Source organism: Heliangelus exortis, chromosome 16 (genome assembly GCF_036169615.1).
Source record: "Heliangelus exortis chromosome 16, bHelExo1.hap1, whole genome shotgun sequence".
In the NCBI taxonomy this organism is placed as follows: Eukaryota; Metazoa; Chordata; class Aves; order Apodiformes; family Trochilidae; genus Heliangelus; species Heliangelus exortis.
This window is the reverse complement of record NC_092437.1, coordinates 4,628,610-4,651,390: the sequence shown is the minus strand read 5'-3', so window position 1 is coordinate 4,651,390 and position 22,781 is coordinate 4,628,610. Positions and strand designations below refer to the sequence as shown.

Genomic DNA, 22,781 nt, shown 5'->3' with positions numbered 1-22,781 from the left:
GTGCGGCGGGCGGGGAGGAGGCGGAGGGGGAGGCGGAGGCCGCATCCCGCCCCTTCCCCAAATCCCCGCCGCCCCTTCCCCGCCCTGAGGCAGCGGGGAGGGGGCATTGGGGGGCGAGGGAGGTGCGTGGCCGGCGGGCGGTGCGGTGCCCGCGGCTGATTGCGGGGCGCAGATCGTACCATCTGCGGCGGCTCCCCTCCCCGTGCACTGCGGAGAATCTGTGCACGGCAATAGCAGCCAGATAATAACAATATTATTAGAGCCTGGAACCAATATATTATAGACACGTTAAAAAAAAAAAAAAAAAAAAAAAAGAAAAAAAACAACTAAAAAAAAAAACCAAACCATAAAAAAAAACAAAAAAAAAAAAAAACAACCACCATGTCGGTTGCCTTTGCTTCTGCTCGCCCAAGAGGCAAAGGGGAGGTCACCCAGCAAACTATCCAGAAGGTAAAAAAGCATGCTTTTATACAGACAATTTTAGACATTTCTTCCCCTCCGTGCTCCTGTAGCCGAGGAAGGAGGCTTATTTCTAGGGAGATCAGGAAAACTGGTGAATTAGCGAGAGCTGCAAAGATGGACAGCTGGAGAGAGAGGTGGGGGAAGGAGGAGGAGGAGGAGGTGGAACAAAGCAAAGGTGTTCAGATCACTGCAAAGAGAGAGCGGGAGAAGGACTTGGGGAATAAAATTAGGGCGGCACGTTATCTGCTGCTGGCAGAGGGGAAAATTCCCCAATAACGCATTGGGGAATTGCAATAAAATCTGCAAATGTATGATTGATTTCTGGTGGCATGTCAGCTGCTGGTCCCCCCAAAATAATCTTAAAAAAATAAATGAAAATACTGAGTTTTCTATTGTATTTGGATGCAGAATTTTAGTCTCGCAGAAGGTAGAGGGAGCACCAATCATTGGTATTTTTAATGTACTATTATTATTATTATTATTTGTGATGTGTTTATTCGTGTTTCGTGAAAAACAAAGGTTTTGCAAGATTTTTCTCTGGAGAGGAGATCTGCACATGGGTCTCATGTGGAGGCCAAAGCAGAGGGATCCTACTTGGGAAGTTATTGTTTCCTGTGTGGCAGGGACCACGCAGAGATGCCCGACACCCTTTCCTCCTGAGGAAGGTGGAGGAGGCTGGAAATGGCCATGGAGAAGATGCATGTTTTTTACTTTGCCTGCTGTTTGTCATTTGTGCTTCACCCTGGTGCTTTTTGCATGTTTCCCACCTCACAGGGGTTTGGTTCAGGTGGAGTTGTGGGGGGTGCTGGACCCGACTGGTCCGTGTTCTGGGTGGTCCATTTGTAACTTGTGACTGATGAAGAAGTGTTACTGCTTTGGGCTGGTTAGCAGTGGGGTTTGCAGATAAAACATTGTCTGCTGCCAGTTTCTGAATTCTTCTTGGGGGGAAAAAACCCACCTGGGTGTTAGACTGTGACTGAGCAGAGATTAAGACAGAGCAAACTGCTGTGAGAGACTGAAGAGGTGACTTGGGTCTCAGGAGACTGTAAACTCATCCCATTTTGTGCAGCTCTTGCAGCACATGCAGTATTGTGAACCATTGAAGTTTAAATACTAAAATATCTCAGACTCGGTGGATAAGTTTTTCTTTTACCTCCAGGTTGGTTTGGGTTAGGAGAGAATTTCATAATTCAGATTGTTTGTGGTTAAAACCATGACTTGATCCACAGGAAAAAGGCAGACAAAGTATCTTCAGTTTGATTCCCCAGCCCTTTCCTTTTTTGCTATGTATAAACTTTACGGAAGCTTCAAAATGTTATTTCTTTATCAGGAATGTATAAAAACCTTTTCCATCTCAGGTACTGACCTGTTAACTTCAGGACTGTCACCTGTTGGGCTGTTGGCAGGGATTTTCTTTGGATGAGTGGTGATGCTGAGGATGAGGTTTGCAGGCACAGGGCTGTACAGTCAAGTGTAGGAACAGGGCAGGGAGAGAAGGAGCAGGTGCTGGGCTAGGAACTCAAAAAATCCTCATAAAAATGAGCTTTTTCAAACACCAGTTCCACTAAAAAACAGGATTATTTTTATTTGTATTTATGGCATATATAAAGCTTACTTTTATTTATTGACTCCGTTTTTATAGTTCTTCAAAGCTGTTAGTATTCTAGTACCAATTAATCCTATAATAAGTTTAACATGAAGGATGTAGGACCTTTTGACAAGACAGCAGTGATGGAGATTCTTTAAAATAATTCATCAGACAGCACTTGCAGGGCAGCAAACTTCAGTTCCTTCTGTGTAATGGAGATCAGAACTTGGTTCTTTTCCCAGTAAGTTAGGAAAAGAGCTGTTCCTGATTACTTTTCAGTAGGCAAAACATTCTTCAGCTAATTGTAGAAGCCCTTTTCTGATGAAGATACCTGTAATATTGCTTGGGATCTTACTGTTGAGTACATATCTTAGCTGAATGCAAAAATATTGTCAGTGATATCCATTGTGGGAACTGAAAAGGATGGGTTTATATTCTTTGCTTATGCAGCAGTCAGAGCCTGGGATGGACAAGGGTGTCCAGCAAAGTTCAGATCAACTTGGAAATTCTAAGCAAGCAGCAGGACAAGCTGAGTTCTTAAGGGAGGGACTGGGTGGATTGCAAGTGTAAATTGGCTTAGTGGTAGCTTGAGGTGTTGGTCAAAGGTTGGACTGGATGATCTTGGAGGTCTCTGTATCAGGAACAGCGTGGCCAGCAGGTCCAGGGAAGGGATTCTGCCCCTGTGCTCAGCCCTGGGGAGGCCACAGCTTGAGTCCTGTGTCCAGTTCTGGGCCCCTCAGCTCAGGAAGGAGCTGGAGGTGCTGGAGCAGGTCCAGAGAAGAGCAAGGAGGCTGGGAAGGGATCCAGCACAAGTGCTGTGAGGAAGGGCTGAGGGAGCTCGGGGTGTTGAGGCTGGAGAAGAGGAGGCTCAGGGGAGACCTCATCACTCTCTACAACTCCCTGAAAGGAGGTTGGAGCCAGGGGGGGGTTGGGCTCTTTTCCCAGGCAACTCTCAGCAAGACAAGAGGGCACAAGAGGTCTCAAGTTGTGCCAGGGGAGGTTTAGGTTGGACATCAGAAAGAATTTCTTTCTGGAGAGGGTGCTCAGACATTGGAATGGGCTGCCCAGGGAAGGGGTGGATTCTCCATCCCTGGAGCTATTTCAAAAGAGCCTGGATGTGGCACTCAGTGCCATGGGCTGGGAACCACGGGGGGAGTGGATCAAGGGTTGGACTTGATGAGCTCTGAGGTCCCTTCCAACCCAGCCAATTCTATGATTCTAAGATTCTCTGCATCGAAATTAATTTTCTGCTCGTTTTCCTCTAATTTAGCCCTTGGTCTGCATGGTGACTTTGTCCTGATTAGAACACATACCTGCACCAATTAGTTCACATTTCTCTTACATAAAAACAAGTTATTCTTTCCTCAAGAGTCCTTCTATCCTGATGACCCAGTGTTTCAAAGGCCCAGTCTTAGCACTTAGCAGCATCAGTACCTACAAACTACATTACAGAGTGATATGCTCAGAGGCAAATCTAAATTTCTAAATACTGGTGTTGTTTTTCCACTCACCCCCCTGCAGAAAGCTTGCTGCATTCACCAGAAAGCTGGGAGAAAGAGACAAAGTATTGTATATGAACTTCTAAACAAAACAAGTGATATTTTAAGCTCTTAATTGTATTATAAGTTCAATAAATAAAGGTCTCATCATTTTCTCCAGCAGCTCTGATCTTGGAAAAATTCAATCACAAGAATTAACTTAAAGGAAGCAAGCTGGCAGCCACTGATACACATAAATTAACTGATACATAATTACTCTGTGTTTTCATTTTAAGTATTCGAACTGAATCACCCCGAAGGACATATTGGAGTGTGATTCTCTTAAATGTGGGCTCAGTAGATCCAGTAAATACAAATTTTGTGCTTCCTCAGGTTCAGTATTCTGCATATGCTAGTCCTGTGCAGGAAAACTTGTAGGATTAAATTCCTTGTAAGTCTGTTTCTGATTTGAAAGTAGGCATGTGAGTGAATCTGAAGTTCTGGAAAGGGTTGGGTGATACTTCAGAATGAGGCAGAGGTATTTGATAGGGAAAGCATTTTCCTTCTTCAGCATAAAAATCTGTGTGTCATTTGGGGAGCAAAAAATAAGTCCATTAAATATTCTGTGTTGGGTACAGGTCCTTTATAGAGAACTGTTCATAAATGATTGATTTGAAAAACACAATATTGGGGCTCAATGAAGTCACCTGTAGATACTTCAGAATATCCTGATAGAACAAAACTGCCCAAAACAGCATCCACTGCCCAGAAGGGTGAATGTCACAAAACCAGAACTTTAATGTGATTCTCACAGTAACATGCTTTGATTAAATTTCTTTCATGCAGATGCTAGATGAAAATCACCACCTAATACAATGTATTATGGATTATCAGAGCAAGGGGAAAACTGCAGAATGTACTCAGTGAGTATGATGAGTTTTAGAGTGTGTTAGAAAGTCTTGGTGTTTTATTTTGCTCAAGAACGGTCCTGTAAACAGTTCTGTTCAGTGATCACTGAGAAAAAATGACTTTTTTTTTTTTTTTTCAATTCACTTGTATTAAGACATGGGTATTGCTTTTGGACAGAGATGTTTTCTCACTATTATTTTAGTATTACAGTATTTGAAACAAATAATTTATTACAACAATTGTAAGCAATTATGATTACTAGACCACAGATTGATGAAACACAAGTAGAATTGGCAACAAATTTAACCCATTTTCATCAGAAAGTGATTAAATGTTAAGAATCAGCACTGTTACTTTCTATGTCTAAAACAATGTGCATGTAGACTCACGTTAGTGTCACTACTTACTATTCCTGATATTGAAAGCAAAATGCTTTTATGAACCTCAGGCATTAAATCCCAGTCAGGAAAAATAGCCAACCTGCTCCATGAAAGGGGAAGTTACAGGGATAAACCCAGAATGTTGTACTCTCAAAAAAAAAATGTCTGAAAAAGAGACCTTTGCTGAAGAACTCATGTCACCATTCTGGCTTCATTTTTGCCACTTTCCCCAGTTTCCAGCCTTTATCAGAAGAAAGCTCATGATAAAAAATATTTTCTCTCACCTTCTTGGAAGCCTCCCTGTTTCCACAAGCTGAGCTCTTTGCTCAGTGGACAGCTGCTGGTTTTCTTTGCATGCCCTCCTGATCTTTGTTATGAGCTTTTCCAGTTTCCTGACAACTGTGAAGAAGCAGAAATGATTCTGGTGGTGCTTACATGAGTAAACACTCCAGCTAGAGCACTCTTGAAAAAATCTTGTTCTTCTCAGCTTGATGGGAGGACAAATAGGTTTGGGGTTTTGGAGTTCAGGAATTTCATCACCTCTGGGACCCTGCATTCTCTGATGAACAAGGAGAAAAAGGGGGTAATATTTAGAGCAGCTGACCATCTGTCAGCACTCAAAAACTGAGGTCCCAGCTTCACATCAAAGTGCTTTAAAAAGAGAGTGTATTATACCTCTCCCTTACCCCAAGCTTGCCCATTTGTAAAAGATGTTTTGAACACATTTTTCCTTGATGGAAAGCATAACAGCATAGATACAGGGCATTACTATTGCTGTTTATTATGACAGATGAAAAGCCATCTAATATAATTTAACTAATAATTCGTAAATAGAAAAAGAAAAAAAAAAAAAAAAAAGAAAAAAAAAAGGTTTGGAATTTTCTGTATTTTTAACCCTTTCCAAATAAGCTTTACTCCTTATTCTGTAGATACCAACAAATCTTGCACAGAAACCTGGTTTACTTGGCAACAATAGCAGATTCTAACCAGAATATGCAGTCCTTGCTTCCTGCTGTAAGTACCAGTGTTACCATCAGATCATTTACTGTGCCAGAGGGAAATAAATGTTCTTTGATTCTGTTACTGATCCCTGACAGTAAGATATTCTTGCTAAGTGCCTTGATTTTGGAGGTATCACACATAACACAGCTTTATGTTTGATAAAGCTCAGTTTGTCAACACCCTTCTGTATTACCTTTGCTCAAGCAAATCCCCCCAGCAGTTATTTTCTGACCAGCACAAAAAGAAATTCATCTAAGGATGGAAAAATGGGCAGAGAGGCCAGACTTTATTATAAGCACAATTTTAAGATCTCCACTGCTGGCTTCTCTACAACATGCTGGGTGGCATTCAAACCTTGAAGAAAGGTTTAAGCCCCAAAAGTGAAGGAAGCACACAGCGAGCTGAGGCAGATTTTAGTCCCTCCGGTGAAATCAGGGGTGATTATTTTTATTCTAATTGAAACCTAACGAAAATTTTGCTTCTCCTCCTTGTTATTTGCAGCCACCAACGCAAAACATAAACTTGGGCCCGGGAGGAATGACTCAGAGTGCATCCAACCAATCTCTCCATTCCCAGAGCAATCTCAGTGATGCAATCGGGACGGGCCTCCCTCCTTCCTCCCTCATGCAGAGTCAGATCAGCAATGGTGAGCTCCAGTCCCCTTTGTGCTGCTTTGCTGTTGCTTGGCAACAAAATCATTAATGCAGAATATACTTGCAGAGCTGTAAAAGCCCTCTCCTAACTCACCTTTCAGGCATATGGGGATTTCAGGCAGAGGCTGGAATCATCACAAAATGGCTACGGTCAGTCGTGATGTTGGCTTCTGCAAGGACTCTAATCTGCTCAGTGTTTCTGTAGAAAAATTAATTTTTAAATTATTATTATTATTTTTTTAATGCATCGTGAAAATCACCGAGTAAAAACGCATCCAACTTTTTCCTAAGAAAATCCATATACTGTGGTATTTTTCTCTTGAAGGTGGTGGGGTTGGCCGGGGTAAAATGGAATTGCTTGCATGGGTAATCACACAACCAAGCTTTTAGGTTGCAAAGACCTCCCAGGACATGTCTCTTCTTCAAAATAATTTGATGCTGCCTCAGTCTTTGTCCTCTACAGAAGCTTGCAGAGGTTGTACCACGTAACCAAAGAGTCTGCACATTTCATATGAACAACATAATATACCTGGTCTGTTTCTTTTGTTCATATAACTAAAAAGAAACTATTAGAAATACATCTTTTTAATTCTGCATTTGATAGCATGAGTAATCTTTTTATTTATTTTGTAGTTCCCAATTCTTTAGTCAGTCCTTGTTTCTGTGAGCCTTTCTCTGAGTGTCAGAGGGAGAAAACAGTTTCTATAAATAGAAATATCTGATTGTAAAATCAGAGACCTTGGCAGGGGGACTCAGGAGCAGATGCAAGCCATGAAATTACTTCTGACTTTTAAAAAATGTATTTGTGGTGAAGTGATGGTGCCTTTTAAACTAATGGATGAGGTACCTCCTTTAAACAGCTACAGATTGTGAAGTGAACTTCCTACATTTACCTGGGACTTCCTTTTGAAAGATTTATTACCTAGTATAAGGATTATAAATTGGTCAAAACGTTGTTTTGTGTCACTAAGAATCTCTCTTTTCAGTCTTACAGGGAAACACAGGGCTAGGTCTCTGTAGGGCAACACTGACCTGGCTCCACTCATTTCAGTAGAGCTGGCTCTCCCTATCTCATGTTGAAAATGCTGCTTGCATCTCCATCAGAAGAAAATACAATAATCTACAGTAAATTCTATCATTTTCATGTCTAAAAATAGCATGAAGTGTCATTAATGAGGTTTGTACTAAGAGAATTGGACATGTTTTTCAGAGGTTCTAGATACACTTATTAATTGTGAATTATAAAATTATGACCTAAGCATGACAACATAATTCTGTCTCTTCTAAAGGTTCCTGCATGCCTTCCATTGTGTCTAGATTTAGATTGACAACAATGGAGATGAATTTAGATAGAAAACAATACACACAATCATTAACAACACCCAATGAAATAACTGTCCAAACCTCATTCATAAAAGTATTTACAGCCACAGCTCTGCCTTCCCCATGTCCCCATCTGTGTGAAGGGGGAAGAGGAGCAGGACATGAGGAAGGAAAAGACAAATTTCAGGAAGCTGGGATGTTTCCCCAGCCCCTGTGTTTTCTGGAGTGTCTGGACACGACTGGCATTTGTTGGTCTGCTGCCTGGGAGGAACTGGTTTTGGGGAACTGCTGTGGATTCTTCCTGTCTGCAATTCCCTACAGCCTGGATGTGGCTGCAGGAAGAGGCTGATCTCTCTGCCTGTGCAGCAGGCAGTTTGACTTTGTCTGTAGACAACAGAGGATTTTGATAATTCAGATTTTTTTGTTTGTTTGTTTAGTTTTGCCTTATCACCAGGTATTCCAGGAGGGCCGCAAGGGCTTCAATACTCGCTCTACAACGCCAACAATCGCACGGAATTTCTTGTTGCTCTCTTTCTAATTTTTCCAGGTCCTAACCACGTGTCTATGCAGCAGTCAGGCCAGAACACTATGCCCACCACCTCTCTGAGTATGACTGTCAGCAGCCACGGGACCGGGCCTGGCTACAGCCACACAGTGCCTGCATCTCAGAACGTGCCAATGCAAGGCCAGGGGTCAATAGGCAATTACGTCTCTCGAACAAACATCAACATGCAGTCTAATCCAGGTAAACTCCCTCTTCCTCCCTTCTGGCTCAGCTTGGCTTTGCAGTGACCTCAGGGGTGTTCACCAGGCATGAATTTCTTCTGTAAATATTTCCCCGTAGACGGCGGCAAACAGGCGAGAGGCAAAGGAAAGCTCAAAGACATCTCTGGATGTCAAGGTGTCAGACACCACTGGAAGTCAGGGCAGTTTCAGGCTTGCTTTAATTTACACTGACTTGCTCTGGTTAGCAATGAGCTGGCTAAATGAGTTGGCTAAAAGTACAGCAGCACTGTCTGATAGCCCCTGGCAGCAAATCCCACAGCCGTGGGAAGGATCTGAGGAGCACCTTGATCCTGCCTGAGAGAGCCTGCCAAAAAATCCTACACATTTATTATTTGCATGTTACTACCCCTTTTTTGTTATTTTATTGGTACTTCATACTGCTTGCAGGGCACAGAGAGACCAGCAGACAACTCAGAATTAAGCTATTCATTTGTGAAAATGTTTACTAATGAGCATGGAATGGGATGTCCAGTGATTAAGAATTCTTTCCAACAATATGAAATTTAGGGATCAAATAAATCCTAGAATGTCAGTTTATTTAAATTGTATAATCACCAGGTTTATAGTAAGATTCAAATAGAAGAGAGTTGATTAAAAAAGAAATGCAGCAGTGAATTAGTCAGGAAGGAACAAATATCAGTTCTTCTTCCTTTCTTTAATCCTACTGTAATAATGATTACATTCTTTTAAATAAACTGACAATAATCAAAGCTAGATGAGACCTGTTCTATGATTCTGTGACTCTAGATGTATTTTTTAAAAGTCTGACTGAAGCACCTGGCAAGAACTGACCATGTAATAACATCCTATCTGCATCACAGTGCAGGAGAGTTAAAATATGCAGTAGGAAAACATCTCCCCCTGTGGAAAATTCACAGAATTATCAGGGTGCGTGTTGGTTGCAAGTTTGAACTTCCTTCCAAAGAGAGCAGGGAGAGAACTGATGCCTCCTTTTAGAAAACAGAATTTTCCATGTGTGTTGCAGTCTCCATGATGCACCAACAAGCAGCAACATCCCACTACAACTCTGCCCAAGGAGGGAGCCAGCACTACCAGGGCCAGTCCTCCATTGCCATGATGAGTCAGAGCAACCAAGGCAACAGCATGATGGGGCAGAGGCCCATGGGCCCCTACAGAGCTTCACAGCAAGGTAAAATCTGTTATTAAATTATTGAGAGAATTAGGGTTAGAACAGTGATATTCAGCCCGTGCTGGGGGGATAGGGAAGTCAACAAAATTTGCAACTCCCATAGATGGATAGGGAATCACATCCAGGAACACAGGAAATCTCAAATGGAAGTATCATGACAATCAGATGTTCTATTTTCAAGATTTAGCTGTTTAATTATTTCAGGAGTTTGGAAAAATAATTCTGTCCAAAAGGGATCCTATGTCTCTAAAGAAAAGATGAATAAATTGATACGCAGCTCGCTCAAGCCACTGGGAATCTTTGCAGTTCTTTCAGGTGGTATTGGATCAGCTGTAACATGACACAGTTAACAAGAAATACATTTCTGCAATGAAGATGTAGTTTGCCAGCAATTAGTATGAAAAATTAGGCCAAGGAAAGGAAAACACCAGAGGATAACTAACATGCTCTAAGACCTCTATGGAAACAGTTCTAAGAGATAATAAAGCTGCTGGACTGATTCTAACATAAACTGAATTTTGTGAAGAAACAGATTACCTCATTAATTAAAATATATTTAATTCTGTGTTCTTGGGCATGGAATACCTTTCTGGGCTTTCTAATAACTCCGATCAGAAGATTAAATGTAGCCACTACTTTTGGTATTGGCACAGAATTGAGTGGTTTCAGGACATGCTCCTGATCATTGTGTAATTTCAATTTCAACCAGATTTTTCTGAGAATGCAGATTTATTGCCTTTATCTACTGGGCAAAACATCTTCGAAACTGCTCTCAACATACACAGCTTGTTGACATATCCAGATTTAAACACTGTTTTCTTTTAAAAATTAATTAGATAAGGGTAAAACCCACTCCTTTGGAGTCCATGGTCTGAGTTGGCTTTCTCTTCCCTTTTCCTTGCAGGTTCCTCACAGCAGTACATGGGTCAGGAAGAATATTACAGTGAACAGTACAGTCATGGCCAAGGCTCCTCAGAACCCATGAACCAGCAGTACTACCCAGATGGTAATGGCTCTGGGCTCTGGGCCCTCTGATTCTGATGAAGCCCCATCCAAGGACCTGGCAAACCTGTGGCAGTTCACTTCCAATTTAAATGCTTGGAAATTCTAATCCCAAAGCATGGGAGCCTAATACACAAATATACACATCAGGGCACCCTGCTATCCTAGCAGCTCCACAAAGGGCACAAAGCCAAGTTTGGATGAGTAAATGCAAGAGATTGATCCATAGGTGTGACTTTGTCTTTGACTTCCTACCTGAGGGGTCTGTATTTGCTCTTAGCCTCATTTTTGTGAACTAGCAGCTTGCTATTATACCCTTCAGTGATAAATCTGTAGCTGTATGAACACTGTTTCTGATAAATCTCTGTGGTTCCTTGTAGGACATGGTGATTATGCCTATCAGCAGTCATCCTACACTGAGCAGAGCTATGACAGGTCATTTGATGATTCTACACAACACTATTATGAAGGAGGTAAGAACATCTATTGGCAGTCCCTGTGAAGCTTTAATGCCCTAAAATACTGATAAAACACGTCTGGAAATGTAAAATATGACTTGCAGCTTCTGCATCACTAACTGCAACTTAGCTAATACTTAAGGAGTGTCCAGGAAATAGAATTTAGCTATTTATAGGATTTTTTTATAGCAAATCTACATGTGTACACAGTCTCATGTCAGTAACTGTATTAATTGTATGGTTTTGTGCAGCCTTGTGGGATCACTAACATATTCATTAGAAAAATGATCCTTAATTACTGCTGAGCCAGGTGGAATTGTAGCTATGGATATTGAACATTTTTTGCAGTAAAAGAAAAGAATTCCAGGATATCAGTATCCTCTACACTTACAAATAAAAATGGCTGTATTAAAGCAAAAGGTTGTGCTAACAAAGGTAAACTAATGCACTGCAGTTAAAAAGAGGGTTTAGGGAAAACAGGGAAAAAAGTGGCAGCTGTAAATGGAAATTTCTCTAAAGTAAACAAGTGTACTGGACAATAATTTTTTAAAATCTTACTTAATTCACCTTACAAATTGTGAAAAACAATGGTTGAAATGAAACTCATCTTTGAAAATTGTCACTACTATGAGTTTGCAATTCTGCCACTGAAAGACTCTCAGCAGTACTACATCAGTAAATTCAGTGATCCCATTAAGAAATCTGAACTCTAGATTAACAGAAAAACATGATCATTAACTTAATCATGATACAGCAAGGTGGCATTTAGGGAAAGCAAAGTCATCCCTGTAGTCTTTGTTAATTTTATTGTTTCAGGATACTGCAAGGAGAATTTTCACCATAGGTATTTAAAAAAAAACCAGCAGTAACAACTAGATGAGTGGTCTTTCTGTTTGTTTGTTAGTGATGTCTATAAATAAACATTTCTGTTCAAAAGAACTGAAAAGAAATAAACATCCTGATTGTCAAAATCCAATCATCTGTTTTTGAAAAGATTTCTTGTCTGTGAGTCCCAGGCCAAGGCTCCTTATGCCTTTATTTTCCCTATAACAGTGAAACACCTTCCTCACCTGTAACCAAACTGTTTCAATTTTCCCTGCTTTAGGAAATTCTCAGTACAGCCAGCAGCAGGCAGGATACCAACAGGGAGCTGCACAACAGCAAACATATTCCCAGCAGCAATACCCAAATCAACAAAGTTACCCAGGACAACAGCAAGGATATGGTAAGAAAACTATCACTGGCTGGGCAGGTGTTTGCAGTCCTTCATCCTGAGATAAAATATGCTGTAAATTAATGATTAATTTTGGGCATCCACATACCAAAACTGGCTAAAGAGCACAGCATGTAAAGAGATTTTGAGCAGTAACATACATGAATATAGCATTGTGTTCCAGACTGTTATGATACCAGCCTGAATCCCTTTTTCTTTGGAAAAAAACTTGGAAAATACACTTTTGCCTTATTTTGCCTTCCCTCTAAGTGTTGTAGGAGGTGACTGCCTGGGTTCTCAGGGCTCCTGCACATCTTATAGATCTGCAACTGTTCTTGCTTTACATGAACACCCCTGATCAAATCAAGATGTGGTGACATTTTCCTCTGTCTTCCCAGGTCCTGCACAAGGAGCTTCTTCACAGTATTCCAGCTACCAACAAGGACAGGGGCAGCAATATGGGAGTTACAGAGCTTCCCAGACGGGCCCATCCGCTCAGCAGCAGAGGCCTTATGGCTATGAGCAGGTAAATTGTCTCATGCTCTGCTATGAAAAAAAACAGATTTAGCTGTTAGTTCTGCATAAAGCTGCTAAATTGATGCAGGCTTATTGGTGATACTTCAGTGGATCTTTCAAAATTCATAGACTAAAAGAAATTGTCTAACTTGCTGTTCGTAAACCTCCGACACGCCGCTCTCCAACATTTTCATTTCTCTCTTTTTTTTTTTTAATAGGGACAATATGGAAATTACCAGCAATAAAAGAATACGATCCCGTGTCAGATTGGTTTCAATAGTATCTCCATCTTTTGAACTGGATGTACAGGCAGTTTTGATTAATTGTAATATGTTGGTTACCCCTTAGCACAAAGCAGCGTCTGTATGTGAACAGTGTTCATTTCATGCTGGATATGAAGCAGTGCACTACTGGTAACAAGACAATGCTTTAATGGTTTGATATTTGGTGCTGTGTATAGTACTGTATGTTGATACAATGCAGAAGTTTTTCATTTACCCTCCCCCCCCCCTCTCCTCACCCCATTCTTGATGTTTCTCTATAGCTTTAGGATCATTTGATCACAGTTGTGCCCCATTCTGGAAACCAGCCAGGTGATTCTGGCTCAGTACAAAGCCATCCAGTCATATCTCAGCCCAAGGAAGTACCCTCTGGTAGGTTGTTGGTTTTTTTTTTTAACTGAATGTGTTGAAGATTACCTGCCAGCCCCTGAAATCCATGACTTTCCTTCTTAAGAATAAGGGGATGAATACATGGGTACATTCCCTATGTGAAGGCAGTTCTTTGCTCTATGTTAAAAAATAAAATTACCTGGGCTAACTACCCAAGTCTTTTAAATAATCTGCTTAAGTCCACATTTCCATTTTAAAGTGTACAGGAAGAGGATCAAAACCTGCATTCATGGAAATGTTAATCACTAGAGGCACCTTTTATATATCCATGTAAACTAAGGTATCTCTATCATGGAAAGAAAAATAGAAAGGAGCTTGGGATCTGCCTACTAGACATCAATATTGCTTCATATTGTGCTTAGCTGAGAAAAACATCTGGCAACAGTCCAGTCTTAAATATGCTACTCAGAATTTTATAACTCACATTTACATTTTCATGCCAAATTTTGCAAGCAGGTGGCTGGCATCCTGCTTTATTTCTGATTTCTCCATTGCCCTTGCTCAGATTTTCCAGCAAGTATTATAACCATAAATGTTGTCCATTTTTTTGGTCTATTGTTCTTGCAGCTTATCATCATTTTTATTTTTCTCTTTTAGCTTGACAGAAATAGTTCAGAAGTAAATGAAAAAACACCCATTGTTATTGCAGAGAAGGAACTAAATTCAGCTTTAATTGTGAAACAATGTTATGCATATAGAGAGGGAAACTATAAATGGGGTCAACCAGTGAGAGAATACCCGTAGAGGAAGAATTTAGAAATAAAAAATAGTGGTATGTAAAAGGCAGTATGAACAATGTAAGTTACTTCTATTCAGTTTTATATGTTCCTATAAAGTGTTGAAAAAAAAAAGCACTTATAAAGTGCTGAACTAAATACCACATCCAAACTAGGCTAGGATGACTATACTCCATGAGCATTTTTTAATACAAGATTAACTGCAAATTTACTATGTAGAGTAAATACACCCTCTGTAGGATGTTCTTTTCTTTGTCTGAATTGTTGTATTTATGGGATTTCGAGTTCTAGTAATTTACATTTTGAAAAAGCAAGACCACAAGGACAATAAAAGACCTCTCAATTCATTATTTTTTTTCCTGTAGAAGAAAGACTCTACTGGACAAGTTAGGAGTTTACTATAAAATGATGTCCAAGCACTGCCCTTGCTACACTAATAATTTTAATTACTGATAAAATAGAAGACATTTTTTAGTCAGTCTTCTTTCATCTTTCATAGAAATCAGTACTCTCAAATAGCAAGGAACAGAAAGGAAGTAAGATTGCTTTCTTTACAACTTATTATTATTACAGGTAGCCAGAAGAATGTGATATTGCTCTTTGCCAGCTTGGAAATATGCCTTTTATGTGGTGTTTGAAAGTGCTGAAATACTTTTGAGAGAATATGAACAACACTTAAAATGAAACAGCAACAATACATCAATCTGAGATGTCTTACATTAAGAACTTCTTGAATGTTGTGTATATAATGTATTTGAAAGAGCACTTTGGAAATAGTTTGTACATTTATTTCCTAATTTATACATGATTTTTTGGTGTTAATATTTCTAATTGTTAATAACAAGATGTTTATTTAATGTGTTGTCCATTTTTATGTATTACTGTGGAAACAAAGTGATGCCAGCATTTTGACTTCTTCCATTAATTGTACCATTTTCTGTTTTGTAATACAGAATGCTTGAAAATTGTTTAGGCTAAATATTCTCTGAAAATGAAATTGGTGGTACTTTTCTTACAACACAGACTTTTTGAAGGGGAACAACACATCCAGGAACATCCTTTGGCGTTGCAGCTTCTCCCCTCCTTCTCTGATACACTTTGCAGATTAATTATACCCGACAAAAGCTCGCCACAGCTTTCAAATTATTTGATACAATTTGAAAATTCTATCAAAATCAACCAGCTCTGCCTGTGCAGGGTGGGTGGGTGTCATTAGCTCAGTGCTGAGGAGGGGACAAGCGGCTCTGTCACTGATGACCCAAGAGACCCCCGGGTACCCACTGAGCCCCCCGGTACCGACACCCCCGACACCCCCTGCTCAATCCCCGAACCCCACTGTGGGGACAGCGACTTCCAGCGCCCTGAAACCGAAGCGGGCAGGACACTCATCGTGCTCCTGAGGGCACCCCAAACCCGGGCTTCCCAAGCTTCTCAGCCGGGAGCGAGCCGTGCCTGGGAGATTCTAGGACAGGACACGGGTACCACAGCCTCTGGAGCACACAGACTCCACGCTCCCCCGTCTCTGAGGGATGGCGGGGTGGCTGCGGGTGTCTGAGGGGTGGCCAAGGGATGAGGGGAGAACTCACCCTGGGTGGAGGGAAGGCGCTCCCCGCCCTTTCTCCAGGCGGGAGCAGCTGCGCCTGTGCGGCGGGGCCGAGGCGGGATTGCGGCTGCGCCGGGCGGGGTTGTCCCGGCGGCTACGGCGGGGCTGTCCCGGGTTGTTCCGGTGTCTGCCGGGTTGATGCCGGTGCGGTGCTGGGCCTTACCGGGTTGCGGGTCTGTCCCGGTGTCTGCCGGCTTCATGCTGCAGCGGTGCTGGGCCGTGCTGAGCTGTCGGTCCCCGTGGAGATGGGGTTTGCTCCCCCTCAGCCCGGTGCCGCCGCTGCCGGAGCGGGGCGGGCGGTTGTTTTTCTCCACAAGCTGTGCGAGGTGTTCAAAGAACAGGCGGCTGAGGCAAAAAAGAGTAATTTCGGAGAGGAAACTGGTAAGTTCTGAGGTAAAGCAGCTGTTGAGGGGCGGTCGCCTTCCAGGCGCGCCTCAGAAAACGGAGCTGAATTTCCCCTCACCTTATGGTGATGAGAGACGGGCCCTTAATGGGACGAAAGATGTTACAAAACTCGGATAAACTGACTGAATTGAGGACATGAGACTGCCCTGTGATATTGTGGGTGTGCAGCGGCCGCAGCTTGGGCTGAGAAAGCAAAAATCTTGCAGAGATTTAAAGCTGAAATGCGCGTTTGTTTCTCCCGGTTACAGCCGTGCCACAGAGGTCAGAGGTGCCGCGGGGTCCCGGAGCTTTTTCTTGGTATTCTTTTCCTAATTACGCATCTATGGAAGATGTTACTTTGTAATGATCGATAAATGACTTCTCATTCAGAACACACGAGTTTCCTGTCTTGCCATGTGGTGGTGCCAAATGCTTTTCTGTAAGAGATTTGTTAAGAAATCACTGGTCATAGTATAACTTTAATTTAGACTTTTTTTTATGATTAATTTTTCTGTTGCTTATTTTGGTATCGTAATACTAGTAAGACTTTCCCCCGCATATTGTTTGGGTTATCTAATTACAGTGATTCACGTTCTTCATTCTCATGATGAAGTTATTTAGTAATTAACACAATTTAAATGTTACCACAATGAAGAAGGTCAGGCTTTCTCTTTTCATCCCGACATATAAACAATTTCACCTCCTGCTACAAATGTGTTTTCTAATATTTTTCCTTTGGGATTTCAGCCCACTTCCTGGAGGCAAGTAGATACCATCCGACCTTCTTTGCTGACAAAATAGCTGAAACATGGTGCAATGTAATTAGTTTGCTGTAAGTCAAATATTAAGTTAATGTCAGAAACAGCCGAGACCTGGAATTATCTTTATATTTCTTTTAGCCCCTGAGAAACTGGTGGTGGCATGTATTAAGATTTCCCCTGCTTATTCTGATGGCTAATACTGTCTCTTCTTCTTTAATCCTTTTTTTTAATTGTTAGAAGATTGAAATTTTTCCTAATTTCATGACCCTGGTACAGAAAGCGTAAATCAGTCAGAGAATATCCTCCTCACACATGCACTATTTCTTTTTGTCTTTTCGAATTTCAGTTTGACTTGAAGTTAAAAGCTTATAATTATTTTTTTAAATTGTTTTCATGAGTAGGAACCCAGTTATTGAGTGATTTTGTCTTGTAGTGAGGTAGCTCTCTTGAGCTACCTGTCAGCACATTTAACTCTATTAAAAGGATACTTTTCCTGCTTTTAGTTCCTTTAATGTGAATTTTGCACTTCCAGTCGTTTAGCTGCAGCATTAGCTAATATTGGCATAGCCTCAGGCATGTACTTTAAAGAGAACTCTTAAAAAGTACCTGAAAAATGAGACCTAATTTTTTTTTACTATTATACTTCTTACGCTGTGTTTAGTTGATCTGGGAATGGCAGCAGCGTTATGGGTTTGTGGGGTATTTTGGGTTTGTTTTTTTTTACTATTGAGTGGAACTGATCATAGCAGGTCTGCATAGTACTGAAGTTTTGCAAGACAGTCAGCTTGTTAGAAGGTGGCTCTGCTAAGCTGTACTTAAAGGGTCCAAACCCCATTTTTGTTCCAGACACGTTATTTTGTGGATCACCGGAAAGTCCGTGTGGTTGGAGGACAAGGAGGAGAAGGGGGTCATTCTTTTTATAGTGAACCCAGGAAAATATTTGGAGGTCCTGATGGTGGAAACGGAGGTGATGGGGGTCATGTCATTTTGAAAGGTAAAGCTCACTGCATCTGTTTTGTTTCATGTTTTCTTATTGCTTAACACTCCCCACCCCTCAGCAAAACCAACCCTGCAACATTCTGTAGGGTGGGAGCTGGTAAAGCTAAATGTCAAAAATGTTAAAATCCTTGTTTCCATATAAGATGTCTTTGTTTTTTAAGCTTTGTCCTGAGCTGTGGTAACAGGGACACTGGTAACAGAGCTGGACACTGACAGCCTTATAAATAATTCTGAAAATTAAGACATTTTGCAGGCCTTTTAGGAGCTAGTGCCTGACCTGTGTTATGATGAGGCTGGGCCATGATCAAACCTTGCTCTTGAGATGGATGAAGGTGCTGCTTCTACCACCCTGCTGCAAAAATCTGCTAATCTATCAAAAACTATCAAATTATACTATCAAATTAATTTTTCAGAATATTTAGTAATGGTAGATTTTGGAATGACCACATAATAAAGTGTATGGTTAATATATCTAAGTAAAGGCAGTTTCAACTTCATTTCAATTTACATTAATAGTAATTTTCCCTGACATATGTTATTGTTGAGACATTAAATAGGATAGGCATTCATGGAGTACTCAGGAAGGGGAAAGAATATCAGAAGGTTTCTCTTCTGTGCCTGTTCTAACACTATATGCTTAAAATATGTTTATTTTGCTTTACAGCTGACCAGCAAGTGAAGTCACTTTCTTCAGTCCTCCCCTTCTATCAGGGATTTCAAGGAGAGAGAGGAGGGAGAAAAAACTGCTATGGAGCTAATGGTGCTTGTTTGTATGTTAAAGTAAGTGAAGGTTGAGTGTTAGCTCTGTATTAACACTGCTGATTTTTAAGCTGGATGACCTTATTGTGAAAGAGTCTCATATTTTTCTTTTTTTAGGGAGCCTTATATGCTGTCTCTGTTGGGACAGGGCTGGGTGGCACACAGGCAAATAAAGCTGCTTTAAATTGTTACTAAAAAACCCTTCTTTGGGGGGTATGTTGAGCCAAAACAAATATGTTTCTGGACTTTATGATTCTCCTTGGGGTCATATTCCTGGAGCAATTAGAACACAGAACTTTTTAAATACGAGCAGACTTTTTTTTCTTTCATCCTTCTTTTTAATTCAACAAGCCTGTTTTCATGCACACCTACAATGTGTTTCTTACCTCCCTCCTGTGCTTAGGCTTCTCTGCATGAAAAGGGAGAGAGGAGAGTTATGATATTGTTAACATTTTAATGAAGAGTAAAATTCTGTCAGCACTGTTTGGGTCCAGAAAGTGAGCCTCGTGAAATACTCCTTGGATTCCCCAGCTTGAGAATCCAGAGGAATGATTTTCAACTAACATCAACTCAGCTGGTAAAGGACCTGCTGAAGCCAGCAGGGTAGTGCTTGTGTCTGTCTTCCCTTTAGGTCCCTGTAGGTACCTTGGTCAAGGAGGATGGGAAAGTTGTGGCTGACCTCACTCAGCATGGTGAAGAGTATGTGGCAGCTTATGGAGGAGCTGGAGGGAAGGGAAACCGCTTCTTCCTTTCCAATGAAAACCGAGCTCCAACATTTTTCACTCCGGGAGAGCCAGGTCAGGAGAGAATCCTCCATCTGGAACTGAAGACAACAGCTCATGCAGGGTTGGTGAGTGTTCCTGTGGTTCCTCAGCTTCCTTATCGTTGTAAGATGACACTTGACTGACTGAAGAAATAATGTTTGATGACATTTTGTTAGCCTCTTGGCTTGCTTGTTTGGAGATTCAGCTCGATGCTTTCCTTCTCTTACTTGGTAGAAGGGTGTCTGAAGTGATTTGCAGATTTGTCAGTCTCTTGGTACTTGGTGTCTTCTTACTTTTGCTAAAATCAACACCAGACAAAGAAAAGCAATGTGCAAGATTGATCAGTGATTAACAGAGTTGCTGGTGGTATACAGCAGGCTTTGTCTGCCAGCTCTGCAGATGAAAAGTAGGGAGAGTTCTAAATAATCTGTTTGCCAATTCTGAATTCTTTTGGAAAATAGTAAATCAGAGTTAGAAAGCATGGGTAAAATGGGAAATGCAGGGCAAAGAGTCAACATTTCAGGGTAAAAGAGATCTTACGGTGTATACACTTTTGGCTCTTAAAAAAGTAAATACTTAAGATGGCACAAAAAAAGCTAAGGGGGCCCTTCTTTGTTTAGGGAGCCCTTCTGAGCTTTATCTGTTTAATGTTTATGAGAAAAAATGTAGATAAATAAAACAGAGTTTAGGAGAAACAAAAAAAGGGAAACCAAGATGCTGTTCAGAACTAAGTACTCAAAGTTGATGTTGTTATATTCACAATGGAAGAACCTTGCCACATCCGCAAATGCTGAACACCTTTTTAAAATTGGGATTAACCTAAAACTGTGGTTTTCATGAGTGTTTGTATTCCAGGTGGGCTTTCCCAATGTGGGTAAATCATCACTCTTGAGAGCCATCTCCAGGGCAAGGCCAGCAGTGGCTGCCTACCCATTCACAACCCTAAATCCCCACGTCGGCATTGTGCAGTATCAAGACTATGAACAAGTAGCTGGTAAGAACTGTAGTATGCTGTGTGTAACTTGTGGGCAATAACTCACCTGAGTTGTTCTTTGAAATGCTCCAGAAGTAAGTGTAGCACTTCTGTAGAATTCTTGTTTAGTTCTAAAGAACTCAGACAATATTGAAAGCCACATTCAGTCAAATATGCCCTTAATATCAAACTAGTAATCTGTACTCTGTCTGCACTGGTATAACCTAAATTTTGGGAAAGCCCATTTCACATCCAGTTAGATATGCCCTTAATATCAGACTGTATTCTGTCTGCACTGGGATAATCTAAATTTTGGAGTTTTAGAAGATAGTAGCAGCCAAAATTACCATGACGTTTGCTTTAATCTTGATGCATTGAGATCTAATTCTGAAAATATTGCACTGGCCTGTAAATAACTGTGTTTGGGTAATCTGGTGGGGTTTTTTGGTATGTTTGATTCACTGTGGAATTTCTCTCATTGTAGTTGCTGACATTCCTGGCCTAATAAAAGGTGCTCATCAAAACAGGGGGCTTGGGATGTCCTTCTTGAGGCATATTGAACGCTGCCTCTTTCTCTTATATGTGGTGGATCTCTCTGTGCCTCAGCCATGGATTCAGCTGGAAGACTTGAAATATGAACTGGAACAGTATCAAAAAGGATTGTCTGAAAGGCCTTGTGTTGTCATTGGGAATAAGATTGACCTTGCTGAGTCCAGGATCAATCTGCCTCTTCTTAAAGAACAGATAGGTGACCGGGTCATAGCGTTGTCTGCGTTGAAAGGAGACAACTTAGAGGAACTGTTCTTACATTTGAGAGAACTTTATGACACTTATGTGAAGACAGAACAATCAAGAGGGCAAAGCCCAGCCAAGTGGTAGAAATCAGAACTACTGTGAACTGTACTGAAGCAAGAGTGGGGGGAAAAAGACCAATCATAATTTGATTGGATGGCATCCGTGTGGTTTTGGTTTTCTTTGTGGATTTGTTTCCTTGCTTGTTTTTTAAATGCAGGTGGATTTGTCCTGGACTGCTATATTGTAAAGATTTTTATTTTTGCTTGTTCATCTTGGAGGTGTCCTGGGTGTTTTACAACAATTTGAAAATTGTAGTCATGGTTGGTGTTGAATTGGAAATCTGGATCTTGTTTGGTGTTAGGTGGTTAATTGTGGAATGCAGAGAAGGCTGTCTAGTAGAAATGAAATAAGGTGGTCCCATGTTTCTTTTTTTATACCATAAGCACTTTAATTAATCTTTAACTTTTCTCCTGCTTTGTTTTGTTTTTCTGGGTTTTGTTTGTTTATTTATCAGAGGAGGCAGAAGATTACACAGCTGCTCAGTATTTTTTAGGGGGGAGCAGCTGCAATAAATGATGCAGCTGCAATAACTGATCAAAATTATTTTCTTGTTAGTGTAAATAACAACATCTTTACATGCTGGGAGTGGCTAAGTAGCTTATAAAGTAGACAGGGAACAGTTATTTGAGATTGAATTGTAAGTTCTTCTCCAGTTTCCTTGAGAAATGTCAGGAAATGTTCTGTGTGAAATCCTGGGCTTAGGTATTCCAAATAAAAGAAAAATATGGTTTACTTTTTTGTTTTAACAGTTTTCTTAACTTTTATTCCCTAGGATTTCAGAAATCTTCATTTAGAACACTGTCTTTGCCCTCTCCTCATGCTGAAAGATGAACAACTTATGTATACTCTGGTTATATCTGTGTAAAAGATAATTTTTAATTTTATCAAGATAATAATCAAAATGTCTTATTCAGCTTTTTCATAAGGGACTCTAGCAGACTTTTGGGATACTGAGACACAAATAGTTAGGGAGTCAAGAAAAAGAATTGTTCTTGAGCCTTTACCTATGTTTCTTCATTTTTAGAGCAGATGAACTTGGCCTTCCAAACCAGCAGACTGGAATTACAGACCTTGCACATCATGAAGTAAACAAAGTAAACTCATTAGCATCATTGTAAAATAGAAAGATGTGATGTTTTTAAGCTTGTTTTTGGTTTTTTTTTCAGGAAATACATTACTTAAGGTTAATGAGTTTTATGCATTGTAGAACCTTCACCTATCACTTGTTTTTGATTAAGCTTTGTTAGCTTACGAAGGATTTTGGTATGTTTTAACTAAAATGTGCTGTTTTCTCCTGCCTCAGCTGTCACAGGGATTCCTCAGTGTGTTAAAAAAATGAGAGTAGCCTCTAATTA

The 22,781-nt window shown here is 40.7% G+C and overlaps 2 protein-coding genes across 2 annotated transcripts; both read left to right on the top strand.

Moving 5' to 3' along the window:
* Positions 1–206: 206 nt before the first annotated feature.
* SS18L1 (SS18L1 subunit of BAF chromatin remodeling complex) lies at positions 207–15,307 on the top strand. Its single transcript, XM_071760116.1, has 11 exons — positions 207–450; positions 4,375–4,451; positions 5,747–5,831; positions 6,321–6,465; positions 8,343–8,540; positions 9,567–9,731; positions 10,636–10,737; positions 11,114–11,206; positions 12,297–12,416; positions 12,803–12,930; positions 13,139–15,307. The coding sequence occupies exons 1-11, from the start codon at positions 382–384 to the stop codon at positions 13,163–13,165; spliced, it is 1,209 nt and encodes a 402-aa protein (XP_071616217.1). The 5' UTR covers positions 207–381; the 3' UTR covers positions 13,166–15,307.
* A 684-nt stretch (positions 15,308–15,991) lies between these two features.
* MTG2 (mitochondrial ribosome associated GTPase 2) lies at positions 15,992–22,158 on the top strand. The gene is made up of 6 exons (XM_071759680.1): positions 15,992–16,312; positions 17,923–18,070; positions 18,740–18,855; positions 19,466–19,684; positions 20,454–20,592; positions 21,056–22,158. Exons 1-6 carry the CDS (start codon positions 16,070–16,072, stop codon positions 21,448–21,450), a joined length of 1,260 nt encoding a protein of 419 aa, XP_071615781.1. The 5' UTR covers positions 15,992–16,069; the 3' UTR covers positions 21,451–22,158.
* Positions 22,159–22,781: the final 623 nt, after the last annotated feature.

Excerpts from the sequence above, each read along its gene's own strand:
- SS18L1 (XM_071760116.1), top strand. The coding sequence starts at position 382 with ATGTCGGTTGCCTTTGCTTCTGCTCGCCCAAGAGGCAAAGGGGAGGTC. Across the intron at positions 5,832-6,320 it reads TGCAGTCCTTGCTTCCTGCT|CCACCAACGCAAAACATAAA; the intron begins GTAAGTACCAGT and ends TGTTATTTGCAG. Across the intron at positions 6,466-8,342 it reads GCAGAGTCAGATCAGCAATG|GTCCTAACCACGTGTCTATG; the intron begins GTGAGCTCCAGT and ends TAATTTTTCCAG.
- MTG2 (XM_071759680.1), top strand. The coding sequence starts at position 16,070 with ATGCCGGTGCGGTGCTGGGCCTTACCGGGTTGCGGGTCTGTCCCGGTG. Across the intron at positions 16,313-17,922 it reads TAATTTCGGAGAGGAAACTG|ACACGTTATTTTGTGGATCA; the intron begins GTAAGTTCTGAG and ends TTTTTGTTCCAG. Across the intron at positions 20,593-21,055 it reads AGACTATGAACAAGTAGCTG|TTGCTGACATTCCTGGCCTA; the intron begins GTAAGAACTGTA and ends CTCTCATTGTAG.